General features: G+C 36.6%; 1 protein-coding gene across 2 annotated transcripts in view; it reads right to left on the bottom strand.

Moving 5' to 3' along the window:
- The window catches only part of ITGB6 (integrin subunit beta 6), an 88,809-nt gene that overhangs the window by 35,424 nt on the left and 34,843 nt on the right, over nucleotides 1-18,542 (bottom strand). For both annotated transcript variants that reach the window (XM_049773347.1, XM_049773348.1), the window contains one exon: nucleotides 3,578-3,667. In XM_049773347.1, coding sequence (XP_049629304.1) covers nucleotides 3,578-3,667 — 90 coding nt within the window. The remainder of the gene's footprint in view (nucleotides 1-3,577; nucleotides 3,668-18,542) is intronic.

The following is an 18,542-nucleotide window of genomic DNA, read 5'->3' on the forward strand; positions in this document are numbered from 1 at the left end:
TAGGAATGTATGTGAAGAAACTAAGAGACCAGAGGCTGTGAGAGTGATATATTTATATTCTATTATATTGCCTTTACACATGCACACATTGCATAACTATACTAAAACATGTATGTTTAAGTGTTTATATACGGTTTTAGTGAAATAAAATCAAGCTAGGAGTAGCTCTGGGTAGAGTGGCACTATGAATTAAAAACAAAAAAATAAATAAGGAATATGACAGGCATGTCTATTGTCAAGCAATTCGGAGTAGAGGGTGACACAAACCAGCAAAAAAAAAAAAAGGAAAATTTCAGCATGTTTATAATTAAAATATCTTGTTGAAAATTTTATCTAGGATAATTCAATGTGGTCTTCTAATGTTCAAAGAATGGACATACTATATACATTTACTTGTATATTTTATCAGATTAATAATATTCTGATTCATTAAATTCATTGAGCAGTTACTATGAACTTAAAAAATTTGCATTTTTGAGGGGAACTAAATTATAGTGGTAAAATGTAAAATATAGTTTATCTTCTTGATGTCATTGATATGCCAGTAGTTTTCTTTGGGAAGGAAAAAATTAATGAATAGTAAGTTAATATTAGTATGTGAGATCTAAATTTTTTTATTTGGGGGTGGGTAGCCTATTCTCAAGCAGTACTAAGGATACCTGAGGATCTCTTCTAGGGAGTCTAGCTAGTTGTTCAGTGAAGGAGTCTGAGGAGGCTTGGGGATTTCCTAGGCCTTCCTGGTGGTGCTCCAGGGACCTTTGGGGGGCTGCACCTGGAAATTCTTGGAGACCATATGGTGCTAATAATAAAAACAATGTTGACTGCATGAAAGATAAGAGATTTAACTTTCATTCTGTGTCTTTGCTCACTCTATAGGTGTTTTATTTTGAATGCCAGCATGGTACTGTAAAATACTGAATTAAAGTTCAGTCACTAATTCTGCCACACTAGAAGTCAGTCAGAGGCTTTTTATCCAGATATTTTCTCTTTTCAGACTGCAATACAGTCTATGGAGTTTCACATTTAAATATCCATTTAGAACACTAAAAAAATAAGTGATAGGAACATAACTTGAATTGGTGCCAAGATCTGTTGTCTACTTCATCCAATGAGCCAGAAAGTTCCAAGAATTTATTCCAGTGCAAATTTCTTCAATATAATAGATACACTTTATATTTTAGTAGACAGTAAAATAAGTAACATTTACTAAAATTTAATATTTTATTAAACAGTAAAACAAGGGCAAAAAGTTCAATTTAAATGTTTGATGACTTGATTTCAACAACTCAGTAAATTAGGAGTAGTGTGGGATCATAAACTAAGTCCTAACTTTAGACACAGTAAACAGAGACCTAAAGAGAGCTGGCCAGACAAGAATAGAAATAGTTTTACTAATTTAGTATTTCCTAATTTGTTTAATTCCTGTTTAGATGCTAGTGGTCAACTCTTTGAACTTATTGGGGGTTAAAGAAAACTGAGTGTTCTAATTCAGTAAAGAATTGCTATGTGATTTTATTTGATGCTACACATTAAAACTTTAATTACTGCACGAGAGGGAAGAAGGCTTTTATAGTATTTTGTTGACAAGCTTTCTTGTCTGGAAGAATTTCAAGCATGAGCTAATGTGGTGATTAATTCTTGATGTAAGCTTAGAAAACTGAAGTTTCTGAAAATTAGGGCAAAAAATGCTTCATGCTATAATTTTAATGGACACATCTGTATTTTATTCACTGAGAAAAGTTAATTGAGAAGAATTGCTTTACTCCCTCAGGGTGAATTTTAAAACTAGTGAAATGATGTCAAAATTATTTGAAGGATTTCATTCACCCCACCCCAAAATGTAGCTCTTCCTGCCCCCCTAGTTCTTTTAAGAAATCTGTGAGGAAAATTTGGACACACATGTTTTTGGAAATTTTCCCAGATTATTATGAAAGATCACATAATTAACCAACACTGGTTTAGTATATGCTAAGTAGTGTGCACACTGTGCATGGATCACTTGTAATTTTGAGACATCTAACATTGTGAGCCATCAGAGCTACCCCAGTACGTGCAGGAATCAGCTGGAACTGGAACTTGGGGCTTCCCCAGTGTAAGACAAAAACTGGTGATATTCATGAACCACAATAAAATAAGAGTTGGTAATTACTTGTTATCCACCATAGATTGAGTTCAAAATGAGACAAAAACCCCAAAGAAGTAGGAGTTGCAGACATAGTACAATTGTTAGGACATGTCTGCCTCATAGGGCTGGAATCACAGTGTTACCCCTCCTCTAAATCCATATGCTAATGTCATTCGGATGGTCAGACCCACCCACACCTGGGAGGGGCTGCTGTTTGGGATAATAGAGAGCTGGGTGAAGGGGTAAAGAGAGAAGGAGAGAGACAGAGACAAAGGAGCAGGGGTGCTGGGAGGGCGATTGAGAGAGATTGCATGAAAGTTTTAGCTTTGTAGCCATGTGGGATATGCACATGGTGGTTAGAGCCATGGAATAAAGCTGAATATCTCATGAAACTTCATCTGACTGCCTGTGGATCATTTCTCCACTGTTAACCTGCAACCTACAGACCTGCCAGGCAAAGGGGCTGCAGGCGCAGGGCAGAGTCGCCTCACCCACCAACCCTAGGACTCAATATTTTATATTTAAACAACAACAATACAATCTCCCGAAAATCACCTGATGCTGTCCTGGAGGAGACCCCTGAGTACTGATAGTTGTGTTGTTGAGACATTCTCCTCCCCTATCAATAATCTTTAGCGTGTCTAGTAATCCCGAGAATGACTGGGATTAGTGGCACTGCATCCTTGGTCCCTTCCATGGAACTACCGGCTAGTTTGGCAAAGTGTCACTTGTAGTTATCTCCTCCTCATTTCTATCCCTAACTCTCAATCAAAAAATAAATAAAATGAACATAGTAATCTTATAGTTGTGTAACTAATTTAAAGGAGGAATTCTGACCTGAGGAATTCTGTACTGATTACAAAGCCAGGGCAAAAATCTATGTATACATTTAGATGTTCATATAAATAGGAGCATGCATATGTGTGGTGACTGTATATAAACCATAAAGCCAAGAAAATTTCTCTGGATCTCAGAAGTAGCTATTCTACAAAGTGGGCTTTTGTTGCTGGCTTTACTGTTAGTGTTTTCTTTGAGGTATAAAGGAGTCTCATTATGCTATAGGAGTTAATTCTTCACAGAACTATTACTCATTGACAATTTAAACTGTTTTCACTCAAGTCAACAAGTTTTAGTTGGTGGACCCACTACTCTTTGTTATTATCAGAGCAGCCTTAGTATTATAACAATCTTAGCACCAAGTTCATAATTTTTCTACCTTTTGTTCTACCTTTCAAGAAAAATACCTGCAAATAAAATGAATGAAGTCTATGTTTTGACTGAAGTGCTGCAGAGGTTTTCTGTAGGTAAGCTTTTTCTAACAATAAATGTAAGTGCATTTTCTGCTTTAAAAATGCTACTTTTTGAATGTTAAGTGAAAATAAAAACTAAAACATTAATAAGCACACACACAAAAGCAAAGCCCAGCGAAAACTCAACCGTAAAATACCATACTTCATATGCTGAGATGATCAGGTGGAGAATGTTGCCAGAGTCCTTCTGAAGCAGTCCTACTGTAGCTCCAGGAATGAGTTTGGCATAATTCTGAAAATAAAAAAAAAATAAGTCAATCTTTGCTCGCTATAATTGAGCCATATTAAATGTAGGGTTCAGCCTGCTAGCTATGATGGCCTCTAATTAATTGGTTGGGTGAAACAGGCTCCTGATAACAAATGGGCATTTCTCCTGAAACTCTAGGCCTGCCTCCTGCACTTAAGTGAGAAATAAACTAGCCAGAGTTGTCACTGTGGAAATTTAGCATTCATAGTTGCATTAGTAAAGATCTATTATTTAAATGATGGCAGGAGTCAAGTCTCAAAAACATGTTTGTAATGTTTTCCACCAGACTAGTAAGCATCCTTTATCTAACATATTTCGAGTATACTATTTTTCTTTTGTAACATCATGTAATACTTTTTCCCCCTCACCCATAGCCCCCTTACTACCATCAGGTCACTCACAATGCCATTAAATTCAATTTTTTTTTTTTTTGCATTTGGACCAGACTTAACAGTGTTCAGGATTTACTCCTGTCACTGTGTTTGGGGATCACTTCTAGAAGGAATCTGGGGACTATGTAGGATACTAGGGGTAGAGCCTGGATCAGCCACAAGCAAAAGCAAATGCCCTACCTGATGTATCATCTCTCCATCTTTCAGAAATCTAGATTATTAATGTGTCAGTCACAGAACTGGAGATATAATATAGTGGTTAAGGTATTTGCCTTACCTGCCGCAGACCCTGGATCTATCTATTTCTGGCACCACATAAGAATTGGCAAGGGTCTCTTCTGAACACCTCTGGGTGTGGAAGACCCCAAATACACACACACACACACACACACACACACACACACACACACACACACACACACACACCATTGTCAGTCATTTGATGGTGAAAAGAGGGAATTGTTTGGATTCTCACTATTCCTTATCAGAAGTAATGACTACTCAGTATTATAACACATTGCTAGGTTCACTAGTGTCATGAACTACCCATCATGATTTAGTATTCCTGTAAAATGATCTGCATTCTTCCCCTCCATTTTATCCTGAGATGTTCTTTCATCTGACAAAAATTCACAATATTAATTTCTTAAGACTCCAACTGTCAAGTAGAGCCAAGGGATGAGGCCTTTCAGAGAAAGGAATGTTTTAGACTGTTGAAAATTGCCTGCAAGTCTTATATTTTACAACACTATTTTCAAACAAAAATTTTTCTAGAGCATATGGTTTTACATCATTATTTTGTTAAGCATGCTTTGACTTTTCCTTACAGGAATTGTCAAGCATCAATATTACCTATAGTCCTATAATCATTCAAGACTTTAAAAATTAATCTGTAACAAGTAGACTTAAATACTGTACTTTTGTGTGATATTGCATTTTATTACAACATATGTGTGTGTGCATTTCTGACATTAAACTCCTAAAGCTCTTGATTCTTCTCTTACACTAACTTACTTAGTGATAAGAGAAATAAATTGACTCCTGTTAGCTTAATAAAATGTATTTCGGAACCCACCAAAAGATGGGGACTGATTAATGTGGGGATTGGAACTTTCAAAGTCACTTTCCTCCTTTCTCCCCACCCATGCCTCTTCCCTTCTTAGAGGGGAGTGGACCTGGGGATTGAATTAGTTGTAAATAACTTAATAACTAAGAGTTGTAATAAAGTCTTTATAAAAGCTGAAGGAGATTTCATGAGTTGGGAAACACATTGAAATTTAGAGAGAATTTTACACTTTTGAGGGGTATAAGAGCTCTGTACCTTTTCCCTCTATCTTAGGTTTATATGAGATTTTCAGACACAAATATTTTTCCAGAACTGGTGAGATAAGATGTTACAGGACTTAAGTTATTTGTTTGCATGAAGCGAACTGGGTTTGATTCCTGCACAAATGGTTTTTCTTGCACTGCCCAAAGAGATCTTTGAGATATTGGTAGGAGTTATCCCTGAACACAGCTGCATATGGCCCAAAATAAAACAAAAGTATTTTATAATTAAATGGTAAGATTGTAGGTGAATATTTCTCTGAGTTTTGTGAACCATTCCAACACTTAATAAAATCCATTGGGGGGACCTTGAGAATCTCAGACTTCAGGTGGTCTAGGTACTTGAACTTGCCAGCAATAAATGAAACCCAACAAAAGGGTGTCATTGGACTCTCCTATCTAACCAGAAGCACTCATGTTAACTTGTACTAGTAGCTGAAGTCTGCAGTGTAGGGGAGTCTTATAGGACTTCTTAATTTGTAGTATCTGTTGCTCTTTATAGATAATGTTAGTAGTGAGTTGAATCCTTAGGTATCTAACTGGTGTGTGATTATTGGCATAAATTTCACTTTAATTAGAACAAATAATGCATAGAAAGTTGGTCAAATAACCCCTAGTATTTTGCTTTTATTTTGTTCATTTTTGGTTAAGCTGTAAGATATAATACCCCTATAGGCTTATTCATTTTTTTAATTTATTGTTGCTTTCAACAATGTCTATTAGTTAGATTTAATCTGAAGTGCATCATCAAAGAGACAATTCATTCTTTTTCTCAGCTGTGGTTTTCCAAATTGCTGTGTGTAATGAAATTATATGACTGAATCTGTTAAAATTGTATATAGAAAGAAGTAAACAAACTTTGAATTTGATTTAGGGCACCTCCTAGAGTTCAAACACTATCTTATGTCAAAGACACTTTAGGATACTTAAAGACTGCACAAAACTAAATAAAATGATCATTGAGAGCTTTATAGATAGTACAAGAGGCAAGGCACATGCATGTGGCCCATTTCAGTCTGAGTCTCATAATACATCTAGTTCCCTCCTAAACACTGTTGGGTATGGTCCTGTCCATCTCCAAATTATTGTTGTTATTATTATTATAATCCAAAATAAATAAAGACAAGGGAACCATCAATATGACAATGAGACCTAAATAAGTTAGAGATCAAACATATTTTAAGAATCCAAAGATGGGCACCTGATGATATTCAAGTTTGTTACAGGGTCCTATATTTAAAAAGTGGGCTATGGTTTTAAGTTGTGGGTTTTGTCATGTTTTGTTATTACAGTATTCACTATTATGTTTTTTGCGGTTTTTTGTTTTTGGGACACACCTGGCAGTGCTCAGGAGTTTCTCCTGGCTCTATGTTCAGAAATCACTCCTGGCATGCAAGGCAAACGCCCTACCTCCATGCTATCTCTCCGGCCCCTCACTATTGTGTTTAAGCATTAAGTCAATGGAAACCTCAACTTTTTAGCAGTGTCAGTTGTCACTCTACTTTGAGACTGTCTTCTCTTAATGAAGGAACTATGGGTTGTAGTCATAAGCTATGGCTGTGACATAAATAAAGCTGTGACATTCTAGCTTTATTGTGCACCCCATATCTCTGCCTGTGGATTTTAGGCCCCAATTTGTTTCCCTGAGTCAGGTAGAATTTGTCAGATACAAGAGAGGCACAAGCTCATCTATTCACCTTTTCAAATAAAAACATGTCAAAAGGGCCACGGAGCATGAGATCTGTGGTTTGCAGTGAGTATCTAAATAGGAACTTGAATTTCACTCAAGTAGACCTGGAATGTGTGTAAATTTGACTGGTTCCAGAAGAGAAGTCAGTGGGAGAATCTGTAGAGCTTGACAAAGATTTAGATTCTTTTGGAAAGAATTTCAAGTCTCTTAGCTTTGTGTGAAGTGACTACTATTGAAAAAAATGTCCTAGGATCCCAATGGCTGAGCTATTGAGAGTATTTTTCACAAGCACCAGTTCAAATGGTATGTAGATCTTAAGTAAAATTCTTGGTTAATAAAATGAACCCATAGGTTTTCTAAAGCATATGAGGGGTTTCTAAACATTTGGCATCTGGCTGTTAGAACAAGGATTTTAACATTAATCATATTTGCTGATTTCTACTGGAAAATAGGCTTTAAATAAGTTGGTGACCAATAGCTGTAACCAGTAATAACAATAATTGTGTAGAGAAAAACTATTCATTCCTGAGTTCTCATTCCCCAAAGCATTCAAGCAACAGATTAAAGAGATAAACCATTTGGCTCTCATCTAATATTGTAAACATTTTTTTTTTGTGGTTTTTGGGTCATACCTGGCAGTGCTCAGGGGTTACTCCTGGCTCCATGCTCAGAAATTGCTCCTGGCTTGGAGGACCAAGCCTGGATTTGAACCAATGACCTTCTGCAAGAAAGGCAAACGCCTTACCTCCATGCTAACTCTCCGGCCCTTAATACTGTAAACATTTAATATTTTAAAATACTTTTAAACTTATGACATTATGCTTACTGTAAATATCATGTATCAAATGTCTTTCTTTCATTAAAGTCCTTAAATGCTATTATAAGTCGTCCTGATTAAACATGTTTGATGTTAGAAAAAGAAAGATTTTGCATGCAAGAGTATGATAAATTATAGCACTGTGATTCTAAAGACAATGTCTGGATATTAGAAATGGTGAACTCTGAAACCATCATGTTGTGTGAGCTGATTAGAAATGCAAAATTTGCTTGGGCTTGAATTTCTTCAGCTTGATTTCCCTGTTATCTGTTCACAAATTATCCTAATTATAGATTTTCTCTTCCCACCAAAATACTACACAGGAGGGTCTGAGGTGTCTTTTCTCACTCATATTTGCAAGGCTGCCCTTTTCTCATGGCCTCCTTTAGCTTCCTTCCATTATACTTATCTATTTGTTCACTCTATTCCCATTTCCAAAAATAGGGCTTGTTTTTTGGAATAGTTTACCTTTGCATACTGAAAGGTTCTCTCTTATCACAGAGGCTGAAAATGAGCAGACAGGAGGTACGGGTATTCTTTGAGTGCATAAGCATAGAAGAGTACAGAAGAATGTATCCTGAGAACCCACTTGCATACATAGCTTCCTCTCAGACCACATTCATGTTCACTGCTACTTGGAGTCTAGTTACAAAAACCAGATCGAGGGCACACACCTAGCACCCCAGCTAGCTGTCATCAGGCTATGAGTTGATTTTCTTTTCAAAAAAACTTAGTTCACCCTTGGATTGGGGTGCCATCTGGCATTTCTACCTATAGATGATGCAATGCCTAATGTGGCTTCCACTGGTACTTTGATTTATATTTCCTGTTTGGTTCATTCTCATCTTTAAGTCCAGAACTTGACTGTGTTTAGGATATGGTTTGCTCCAACAATTTCCTTGTTTGGGCTCTTAATTTGCTTTCTACATTGATAGTAATTTTATTTGACCTTCTGTCTATTAAAGTTTCTACTGTAGTTTCTGACTGCTCACTCAACAGGCATTCTGGATGTCATTTGTTTTATAGTATGTATTTGGGGCAATACCTGACAATACTTGGTGGCTACTCCCATCTCTATGCATAGGGTCATATCTGGCAGTGCTTCAGAGAGCATGTGGTTTTTGAGATTGAACTGAGCCAGCCACATGCAAGTTAATTGTCTTGACTTCTATGTCTCACTGGTTCCAACTAGCTATCATTTTATAGGGAACATATCACTCATCCCCTCAGCCAGCACTAGTAAAATAGAAGTAGAATTATCACATATTCACTAGAAGCATTCTAATAAAAATTTTGTAGGGCCAATTATTTTAGACAACCTGCTGCTTCTCTGGAGGATCTTGCTTGCTCAGATCTTTTGTGACATCTTGCTGAAGATGAGAAATATTTTTCTCAGCACAGTTTATGTTCAATTCCATGTTTTAACCAATACCATAATTTATGGTCTTAAATTAGGTTAATGTGTTTGACTATTGTTTATTAAATGATTGCTACATGTAAATTGAAAATCTATGATGTGATATAATCTATTCATAATTATTTTTCTAACCTCTTAAAGTATTTTGGAGAGGTGTCATTATCTGCATCTTTACATTAAGTGATTCCATTGCACAGTGTACAAGTTATAAGCATACAGTTTAATTAATTTCTAAAAAGTAAACAAGGAAACAAAAGACCCAGAGTAAAAGTATACAGAAGTTAAGAGAGCTGGGATGGTGGCTCCATTGGTAGAAGACTTGCTTTTACATGCAAGGTTTGCTCTCTAGTGCCCAAAATAAAGTAAAATAGTACATGTAACACTAAGAAGAAAGAAATATAATGTAATCATCCCCCAGAATCTTCTCTGTACTGTCTTCCAGGCATTATTCTTCCCCCAAGAACAATACCATCATTTTCACTATAACAGTAGGTGTCATCTTCAAGGTATATTATGAGAATAGGAATTCTTAATTTTTAGAGGAAAATGGAACCATAGAGTAAAAGAAAGTAAATATAATATATGTATCTGATCTAATGCCAAATTCTTTAAGCAACTCTCACAAAACAAACAGTAAATGACATCTTGATAAACAAGTATTCAAAAAGCCTTCTACATCACTAATAATTAGAGGCTAGAGGTGTCCTACCATCATCAGTGGGGAAAGAAGAATCAGAGCTAACATTTATTTCTGGAAAGGTCATTTCTTTCATTCTTCGCAGAGCTCTTTTATGTGGATACACCATTATTATTATTCTTTACTTCTTAGAGGCTGAGGTCATTTCTTGCCTTTGGCTATTCAGGTAAGAAGTAAAGGAGTTGGATCTACCTTTTATTCTCTGTCTAGAGCCAGATCACTTGGCTAGTCTGCCAAGTTGGGTGTTTGACAAAGGTGCTCTTGGTTAGTTGAAGTCCCTTAGGGACTAGTTTGTCATGGTGCTGGTGTGTAGTTGTTTGTGTTGCTGTGATGTGTAATTAGAGTGTAATGCCACCCCAAAATGAAATGGGATTGAGTTGAGTGATTGGCCCCAATTCGCTGGAGGTATGTCTTTCTTACATTGGATTTCGGTACATTGGATGCATGCCTTTCCAAGCAGGTTACTTCAAATACTATCCTTGTGTTTTTTTTTTTTTTTTACAATTTTAGAGGCTAGAAGTTAAAACCAATGTATTGGTGGAACTGCCTCTGAAACGTGCAGGGAAGAGATTGACCCTTGCCTCTCCAGTTGTTGGGAGTTTCAACTCTTAGCTTGTCAATATATTGTCCCATTCTATGACAGCATAGGCAAATGGGGTTCTCCCTCATTCTGTCTCTGTGTCTCCTAAGAACCCAGCATATGTGGATTAATATGCCACACCAAAGACTATGTTAGGCAAAGTACAGCAGGTAGGGTGCTTGCCTTCTACATAGCTCGCCTGGAGTGCAATCCCAGCATCTCTTATGGTCATTTGAGCTTTCCAGGAATGATTCCTGAATGCAGAGCCCACAGTGAGTCCTGCACACAGCCAACTGTTCCCTAAAAGCTATAAAAAAAAAAGACAACCCCACTCCAGTATGATTTAATCTTAACTATTGTCCCAAATAAACTTTGTTATTAAATAAGGTCACCGTCTGAGGTAGGAGGCCTCTATCAACTTTCATGTGGGAATACAATTGAACACAAGACAGTCAGCTTTGAGTTCTTTGATTCCTTTAACCTTTAAAGCAGTGGGCTTTCACTTCTTTATACCTGTGGTCTTGCAGTTGAAATCCTCTGCTTTAAAACCTTAGATATAGCAGGAGAACCAAAGGAGTTCTTGGCTTTGTCACGGAAATGCATTCGCTAGCGGAAACAGGTCTTGTCTCCAAAGCCAAGGCTCATTCTACTCCTTTGGGACCCCTGCTGGCCTGTGCAGAGAAGTGTTGCAAATCAAATAGGAAGCAGTGGGGAAAAGGCCTCTTCAGAAAATTAAGATAATAAATAGTATCTGTGATTTGTGTATTGGGATTTAGGGCTTATTGAGCACTTTCAGCACAAAGCAAAAAGATGAAAAGAGGTTGTGAGCTGTAATCACTTTCAAACTGAAAGGCTTCATTTTGAAAGAAAAAAACAGAAGTAGCAAAACCATATCACCACACATTTCCCCAGTTAGGGGCACTGTATGGTGTCATTTATCTGGTCAAAGGAAAACAGCCCTTTGCTGGTGACGCCTGGTTTTTGTTGTGCTGTCTTATGGGGCTAGGGGCAGGCTGGGTTTGCTGAAAAATGTTCTTCATCTGGCAATCAGAAGGTTTTTCTTCCCGTGAGGTCTTTCATTCGTGTGCGGTTTATTCCATTGGTTCTCATGTTCATTATCGGTAAATGCAGGGCTCCTAGTATTATGCAAAAGTTTACCCCCAGGCTCACTTCGTTACTAGGACACCCAAGATTCCAGAAAGAATATGTAATTGTTTCTGGCACAAGGTATCTGACTGTCTGTCTCTGGGTTTCAGGGTATCTGCTTTGCCTTGAGGCTTTCAGTTGTCAGCATTCCATAGGCAGGCAGGCTGGCAGGCAGGCAGTGATGGGAGTGTGCTAATTAGATCAGTGGCTTGATCTTGGAGTCTGTACCCACAATGACTAGGTAGTCGGCTTTGGAACTTTTGAGCACTACCTGTCTTTCTCTCAGTCTGCCTCGGAATGTAATTATCTTGTCAGCCAAGAAAATGTAGTGCACAACTGAGTGAGTCGTTCCAGAGCAGCAACAGTGATAAGGAAAGACGAATGGACCCACCATGCATGACTTTTCTAAGATAAACAAATGCACAGAGAGACACTGGAGAACAGAGACTCCGAGAACAAAGAAGCCACATTGAGTGTTTGTTAGTGAGGATACTTCAGATCTTTGCTTAAGATTACCCTGCCTTTTGAAAGAGATTATAGACTTTGCTGGCAAATGCATGTCCCAAAGACTTGGAAAACTCTTTTAAAATGGGAAGGGATGTTGGGTTTACTGGAAGCCTATGTGCTTTGCAGACCAAACAGTCGGTACTTGGAACTATAACTTTTAAGGACACAATGAAAAGGGCCTGAAAATAGAAGGCATAGAACAAGAACTGCTATAGAGGGATGATCCTTCACTACTCTACTCCCTATATTTTGTGGGAAACAACCCAACTGTGTAAGCTGTAAGTCCCCAGCCAAGACCCTCTGCATCAGGGCTTGGATCAGAGCTGCTCTGAGAATAGATAAAGTTAGCAAGCTTCAAAAATAAAGCGCTGATGCTTGGGTCTCAGCCCTAGAGAAAAGATTTAATTGGATCAGAGTATGGTCTAATCATTGGAATTTTCTCATCCTTAGGAAGATCCCTAGATTAGTTTGAGCATCAACATTTTTAATTTATATGATGCGTCCAAAATGGTGTACTCAGGAAGACTTGTTTAATTTATATGATGAGTAAGAAATGATGTACTCAGGAATAGTTGTGGCACATTAAAAATTAAATTTATAATGTTTTAAAGCTTGTGCTTACATTATTCCCACAGAGTCGTCAACATTGTTCACCAGTAATATTAATTCTCTTAAAAAGAGGAGTGTGTTTGAAAGTTTATTGCCTACAATAGCAGCACACTTCCATTGACCTTCAAGACTGACTGACTACCTTTAGTCTACCTCCTCCACTTCATCACCTGTATCACAGTTGATGTCAGTTGAGATATTTTCCAAATATTCTGTCTTTCCTACCTTAGGGCCTTTGCACCTACCTTTTCTTGAGAATTTCTTTGCCAACATGTTGTGACTTCAAGATAATTTTTGAGAGGTCCTTTCCTAAAGAATCTTATCAAGGTAAACATTCACTCTCTTCCCTCCTATTCTCCATCACTATATATTATTCTTTTCTAGTTTTCATAAAATCTCCCAAAACTTTAGCATGAACATATTTGCATAGGATATAATTATATTAAAATTGATTTTTATTTGTACTTCAAATTTTAATGGATATCCTCTACTTTTACGTGCTTAATTTGGCATCTCCATAGAAAAAAATGCCAACACCTGAACAAAGTATGTATAAACTTTTCAAAATAATTTTGTTTCCAAAATTATTTGCTTTATAAGAATTGCACTTCCAAATAATCTAATGATCCTACATTTTATCTTTTTCCAAAATATAAAAAAAATAATTCACAAAATATACTCACATATATTTATGGCCCTAAGTATAATAGCCAGAATATTGAAACAAAGTGTTCAAAATAAAGAAACAGATAAATAAATTGTTGTATACATGAAATGATATGTAGTTAATATAAGCTATTATCTGGACGTACACAGCATTATAGATGAAATTGGAAGGCATCATGCTAAATAAGTCATTTAAAGGACAAATACTGATAATTTCACTTTTCTGTGCTATCTCGAGCAACAATACAAGAAACTACCAGTACAGGAAACAATACAAAAACAATACAAGCTAGTATCAAATGACAAATTTTGGCCTTGGATTATAAAACTCAGATATCCATGCAATGGAAAGGTAGCAATGAAGAATAAGACTAAAAGAGGCATAAGGACAGTGGTGGAGGGTCTTGGGACATTGGTATAGTAACTTTGTACATTAAAACCATAAATATGAATACTATGTAACCATGTTACATAAACTATATATAAAATATTTTTTAAAGCAAACTATTTACTTCTTGAAGATTCAATTCAGCAGGGGCATAAAATATCTAGCTATGTTATAATTTTTTTTGTTTTTTGGGGTCACACCTGACAGTGCTCTGGGTTACTCCTGGGTTTCTGCTCAGAAATTGCTCCTAACTCGGGGGACCATATGGGATGCTGGGATTCGAACCACCATCCTTCTGCATGAATGGGAAACATCCTTCCTCCATGCCATCTCTTCGGCCCCTGTTTAATATTATCTTATAATTAATACCCATTGAGATAGTTGGGTACAAAAATTCCTAAACTGTCTTATATCTTGGAAATTGTTCATTCAACTTGGCCCTCTTGCCTTGAAACTAGGTGTAAATGTTTAAAAGTGCACACAGAATGTTTGATTATACTTAGATTCTTAGATGGTAATTCAAGCCAGGATGCACTCCCTTTAAGAACAGCTATAGTTTGGACTAGTCTAGGGAACTTGGAGAAAAGGGACCAGCTGAACCAGAGGTAAGGCTTCCAGAAATAGAGGATTTACAGTGTTGAATGGAGTCATTCTCTTTAAGGACCCTGAGTGAGTCTATAGAGGTTAATTAGACAAATTTTAGCATTTACTGGTACAGAAAAAAACATTAAAAAAAAACCAGTTTCCTTACCATTGTTAGAGTACCCAGCCAAGAAGTACTTTAGGAATAAGAAAATGAGAAATAAATTGAGGGTCTGATTAAATTCATCACATATATGTGCAAGAAGTAATACAATTTTAGGTAAAAAAGAGAAACTTGGGCAACAAAAATGGATGTTTGGGGCCTATTGGTGAGAAGATAATGTTTGCTGTAATTTTGAAGCAGGCACCTTAACAGCATAGGAATCATAGATTCAGAGTTTCACAGAAAGACCATGAGTTCATCTAATATTATTCTTGTCAATAAAAGTATTGGGTCAATATCAACTAAATGTAGTTTAGTTTTGTCTTTCTAAGACTGTAAATATGTAAACTCATTAAAAATTTAGCATACTTAATGAGTTTAGTATAGTGTCAATTGTGTTAAAGAATTTAAATATTGGGGCCCTGAGTACAGCAATAAGGGTTGTAAGCAGCCTACCTGGTTTCCATCCTCAGCACCATATATGGTCCACTCAAGCATTGCCAATTGTAATTCCTGAGTCCCACAGCCAGGAGAAACCTCTGAGACTCACTGAGTGTGGCCCAATTGCCCTACCATTAAAAAAATAAATGACAGCCAGTTTTCAGTTCTAGACTGTGACTTTAGAATAAATAAATTAATAAATTAATAAAATATATAAAATATATTCAAGGAAAAATGTTACTCTAAAATATCAAGAATGTTTAGCCATGACTGGTTTTATATTCCCTTTGTGTTGATCATGTATTCTCTTATTTTGGGGGAGCCACAATTGGCATTGCTCAGGTCTTACACCCAACTTTGTACTCAGAAATCACTCCTAACAGTGCTTAGAGAACGATATGTGGTACCAGCGATTGAACCTGGGCTGGTCTCATGCAAAACAGACACCTTATCTGCTTTACTCTCTTCCCCTCCCTTTTTTTGAAATAGTATGGATTACATTTGCCATTGGGAAATAATAATGTAAAGCATGGTAGTTTGTATAGTGTTTGTTTTTGCCATGGAGTGGGGTGTGACATTATAGTTTTACATTATTGGTAGAAATTAAACTTCTATAACTACTTAGGAAAGAACCTGGAGAGTTAAAAATGCTATTTCTTTTTGGGGGGTCACTCCTGGCTCTACTCTCAAAAATTGCTCCTGGCAGGCACGGGGAACCATATGGGATGCTGGGACTCAAACCACCCTCCTTCTGCATACAAGGCAAATGCCCTACCTCCATGCTATCTCTCCTGCCCTAAAAGTGCTATTTCTCTGTGTTCCTAGGATTTCACACATTTTAAGAAGAGAAAATTAGTGCAAGAATGTGATAGTTGCAACATTTATAATGTAATGTTGCACAATCAGAAGTGATCCAATGACATTGATAATAGAATGAGCACAAGATCTTCATGGAAAATGCATAGTAATAAAACAGAGGAAAATAGAATGATACAGTTTTCATGGATTAACTTAAAAAACATCCTGACAAATGTATTTGCTATGTCTGCATTCAGCTAGCTCCATAGACTTACTCTGTTCTTGAAAGAAATGTTATAACCAAGCCATGAAAAATTATGGGGACACTGACAGGCCACAAAGCTGAAAACTGGCAATCTTGGAAGGAGAAGGCAAGCCAAGTCCCTGCCCTGCCAAAGCCATAGTTGCTGCACCCATCACTTACAATTGCCACTTTGCCAATGGCCCTGCTTCACAACTCTACATCTCTGCAGAAACATCAATCTGACTTCCAGTTATGCCAGTATTTGAGCTGACCAAAAATAGTCACCAGGACTTTTTTAGAGTAAGTGAGGGCACCTTCTCTTCCCCATCTCCTGCCTATTCTAGGAAGCCTTGGCAGCTGAAAATACACCCCTCAAAAGCCACAGTATCGACAATGGTGCTTGAAATTCTTGGACCACAAGGCCTCAAAGGCCTGCAAAGGTTAATGTGATTGTAGCAACTCTAATTTTTAAAATACTGTCATCCCTGTAGGAGCACACCAGTTTAGACACCAATGTGTATCTGAAGCAAGCTAGTGGTCCAAAATAGACCTCATTTGTGAGATATAATACATTTTCACAAATTTTTCTTCTTTCTTTATTTCTCTTTCTTTTTTCTCTTTTGTTCTTTCTTTGTCTTCTCTTTTCTTCCTTTCTCTATCTCTTTCCTTCTTTCTTTCCTTTCTCCTTCCTTCCCTTCTTCCTTCCTTCCTTCTTTCTTCCTTTTTCTTTTGCTCTTTCTTTCTTCTTTCTTTCTCTCTTTCTCCCTTCCTTCCTTCCTTCCTTCCTTCCTTCCTTCCTTCCTTCCTTCCTTCCTTCCTTTCTTTCTTTCTTTCTTTCTTTCTTTCTTTCTTTCTTTCTTTCTTTCTTTCTTTCTTTCTTTCTTTCTTTCTTTCTTTCTTTCTTCTTTCTTTCTTTCTTTCTTTCTTTCTTTCTTTCTTTCTTTCTTTCTTTCTTTCTTTCTTTCTTTCTTTCTTTCTTTCTTTCTTTCTTTCTTTCTTTCTTTCTTTCTTTCTTTCTTTCTTTCTTTCTTTCTTTCTTTCTTTCTTTCTTCTTTCTTTCTTTCTTTCTTCTTTCTTTCTTTCTTTCTTTTCTTTTTCCCTTTTCTTTTCTTAATAATTTTGCACCCACTTGCCTGGAAGCAAATGTATTATCAACTATGTCAACTATGTGATACATGGTCTTTAATTAAAGTAATTTATATTTTGAAAAAAAAAAGCATAACATTGAACTGTAGCAGGGTAAGTGTATTTAATGATCCAGTTATGCAGACTGTATAAAGGTTAAATGCCAAATTGTGTATAAAGCATGTTTTTACCTTAATAAGATAATAAAATAGGAATGGGGAAATAGGACAAAGAATAAGGCATTAGTCTTGACACAGACAAACCTGCTTGATTCTTGGCATTACAGAGCATCATCAGGTGTGGACTAACATACTCCACCCAATAAATAATATAAAAACTAAAGTTAAAATATAGCATTATAGAAAATAACAAGTTCTATAATTCTATGCAACATGAAAATTTAAACCGAAGTTTAAACTACATAATTATTTATTGATATACATGTATTTTTAATATTGCAAAATCATATATTGGATGATTAGCCAGTTCAGGATATTAATTACTTCGGTGAAAGGAAAGAGGCATATTGTCAGAGTTAGGTAGACACAAAACAGACAACAATACTGAGATCTTTCAAAAAACATAATCAGCAAATATGATGAGAAAAGTTGAAATTTGAGGCCTACCCCTTGCCCTTACATTTTGTGCCATTTCTCAGCTCTCCTGCACCAGAAAGTCCCAAGTCACTGCCCACCTCTCAAATTCAAAACATAATACTCAACTTCATATTTTCAACCTGGCTAACTACCTCACTAACTCTGTTTCAGGTTTTGATATCTTGCCTCAAATACCTCCATAATTACCCTCTATGCAAATTAGATGATTAGTTATTCACCTGTATAAACATTGAACAGCATGTTTAGGCAACAACAATGTTAGATTAATAGATTACAGAGAGTAACTCTTTGTTGAATCATAAAAATACACTTCATCAGTGGAGTGGGGAAAGTTGTCCCAACCCTTTCCCCCATGCCCTGAAGGCCTGGGGACTGCACACACAGATCCACCCAACTGCTGCCCCTACAAATCACCACTGTTGCTTATGAGCTCAACAGCCTAGTTCCATAGATCCTCAGATACAGGGACTGCACAGTCATTTATGCAGTGTGCAACACCACACAATTTTAATACTGATTCATAGAGGCCACATAAATTCAACACACAACTCATTTGCATAATGGCAATATACAGTTTAGTATATTAGACCTTCAGACAAAAACATAAGCCCCATTGAAAAATATGACAATTTTCACAACTTTTGTTTTGTTTTTG

Source organism: Suncus etruscus, chromosome 5 (genome assembly GCF_024139225.1).
Source record: "Suncus etruscus isolate mSunEtr1 chromosome 5, mSunEtr1.pri.cur, whole genome shotgun sequence".
Classification (NCBI taxonomy): domain Eukaryota; kingdom Metazoa; phylum Chordata; class Mammalia; order Eulipotyphla; family Soricidae; genus Suncus; species Suncus etruscus.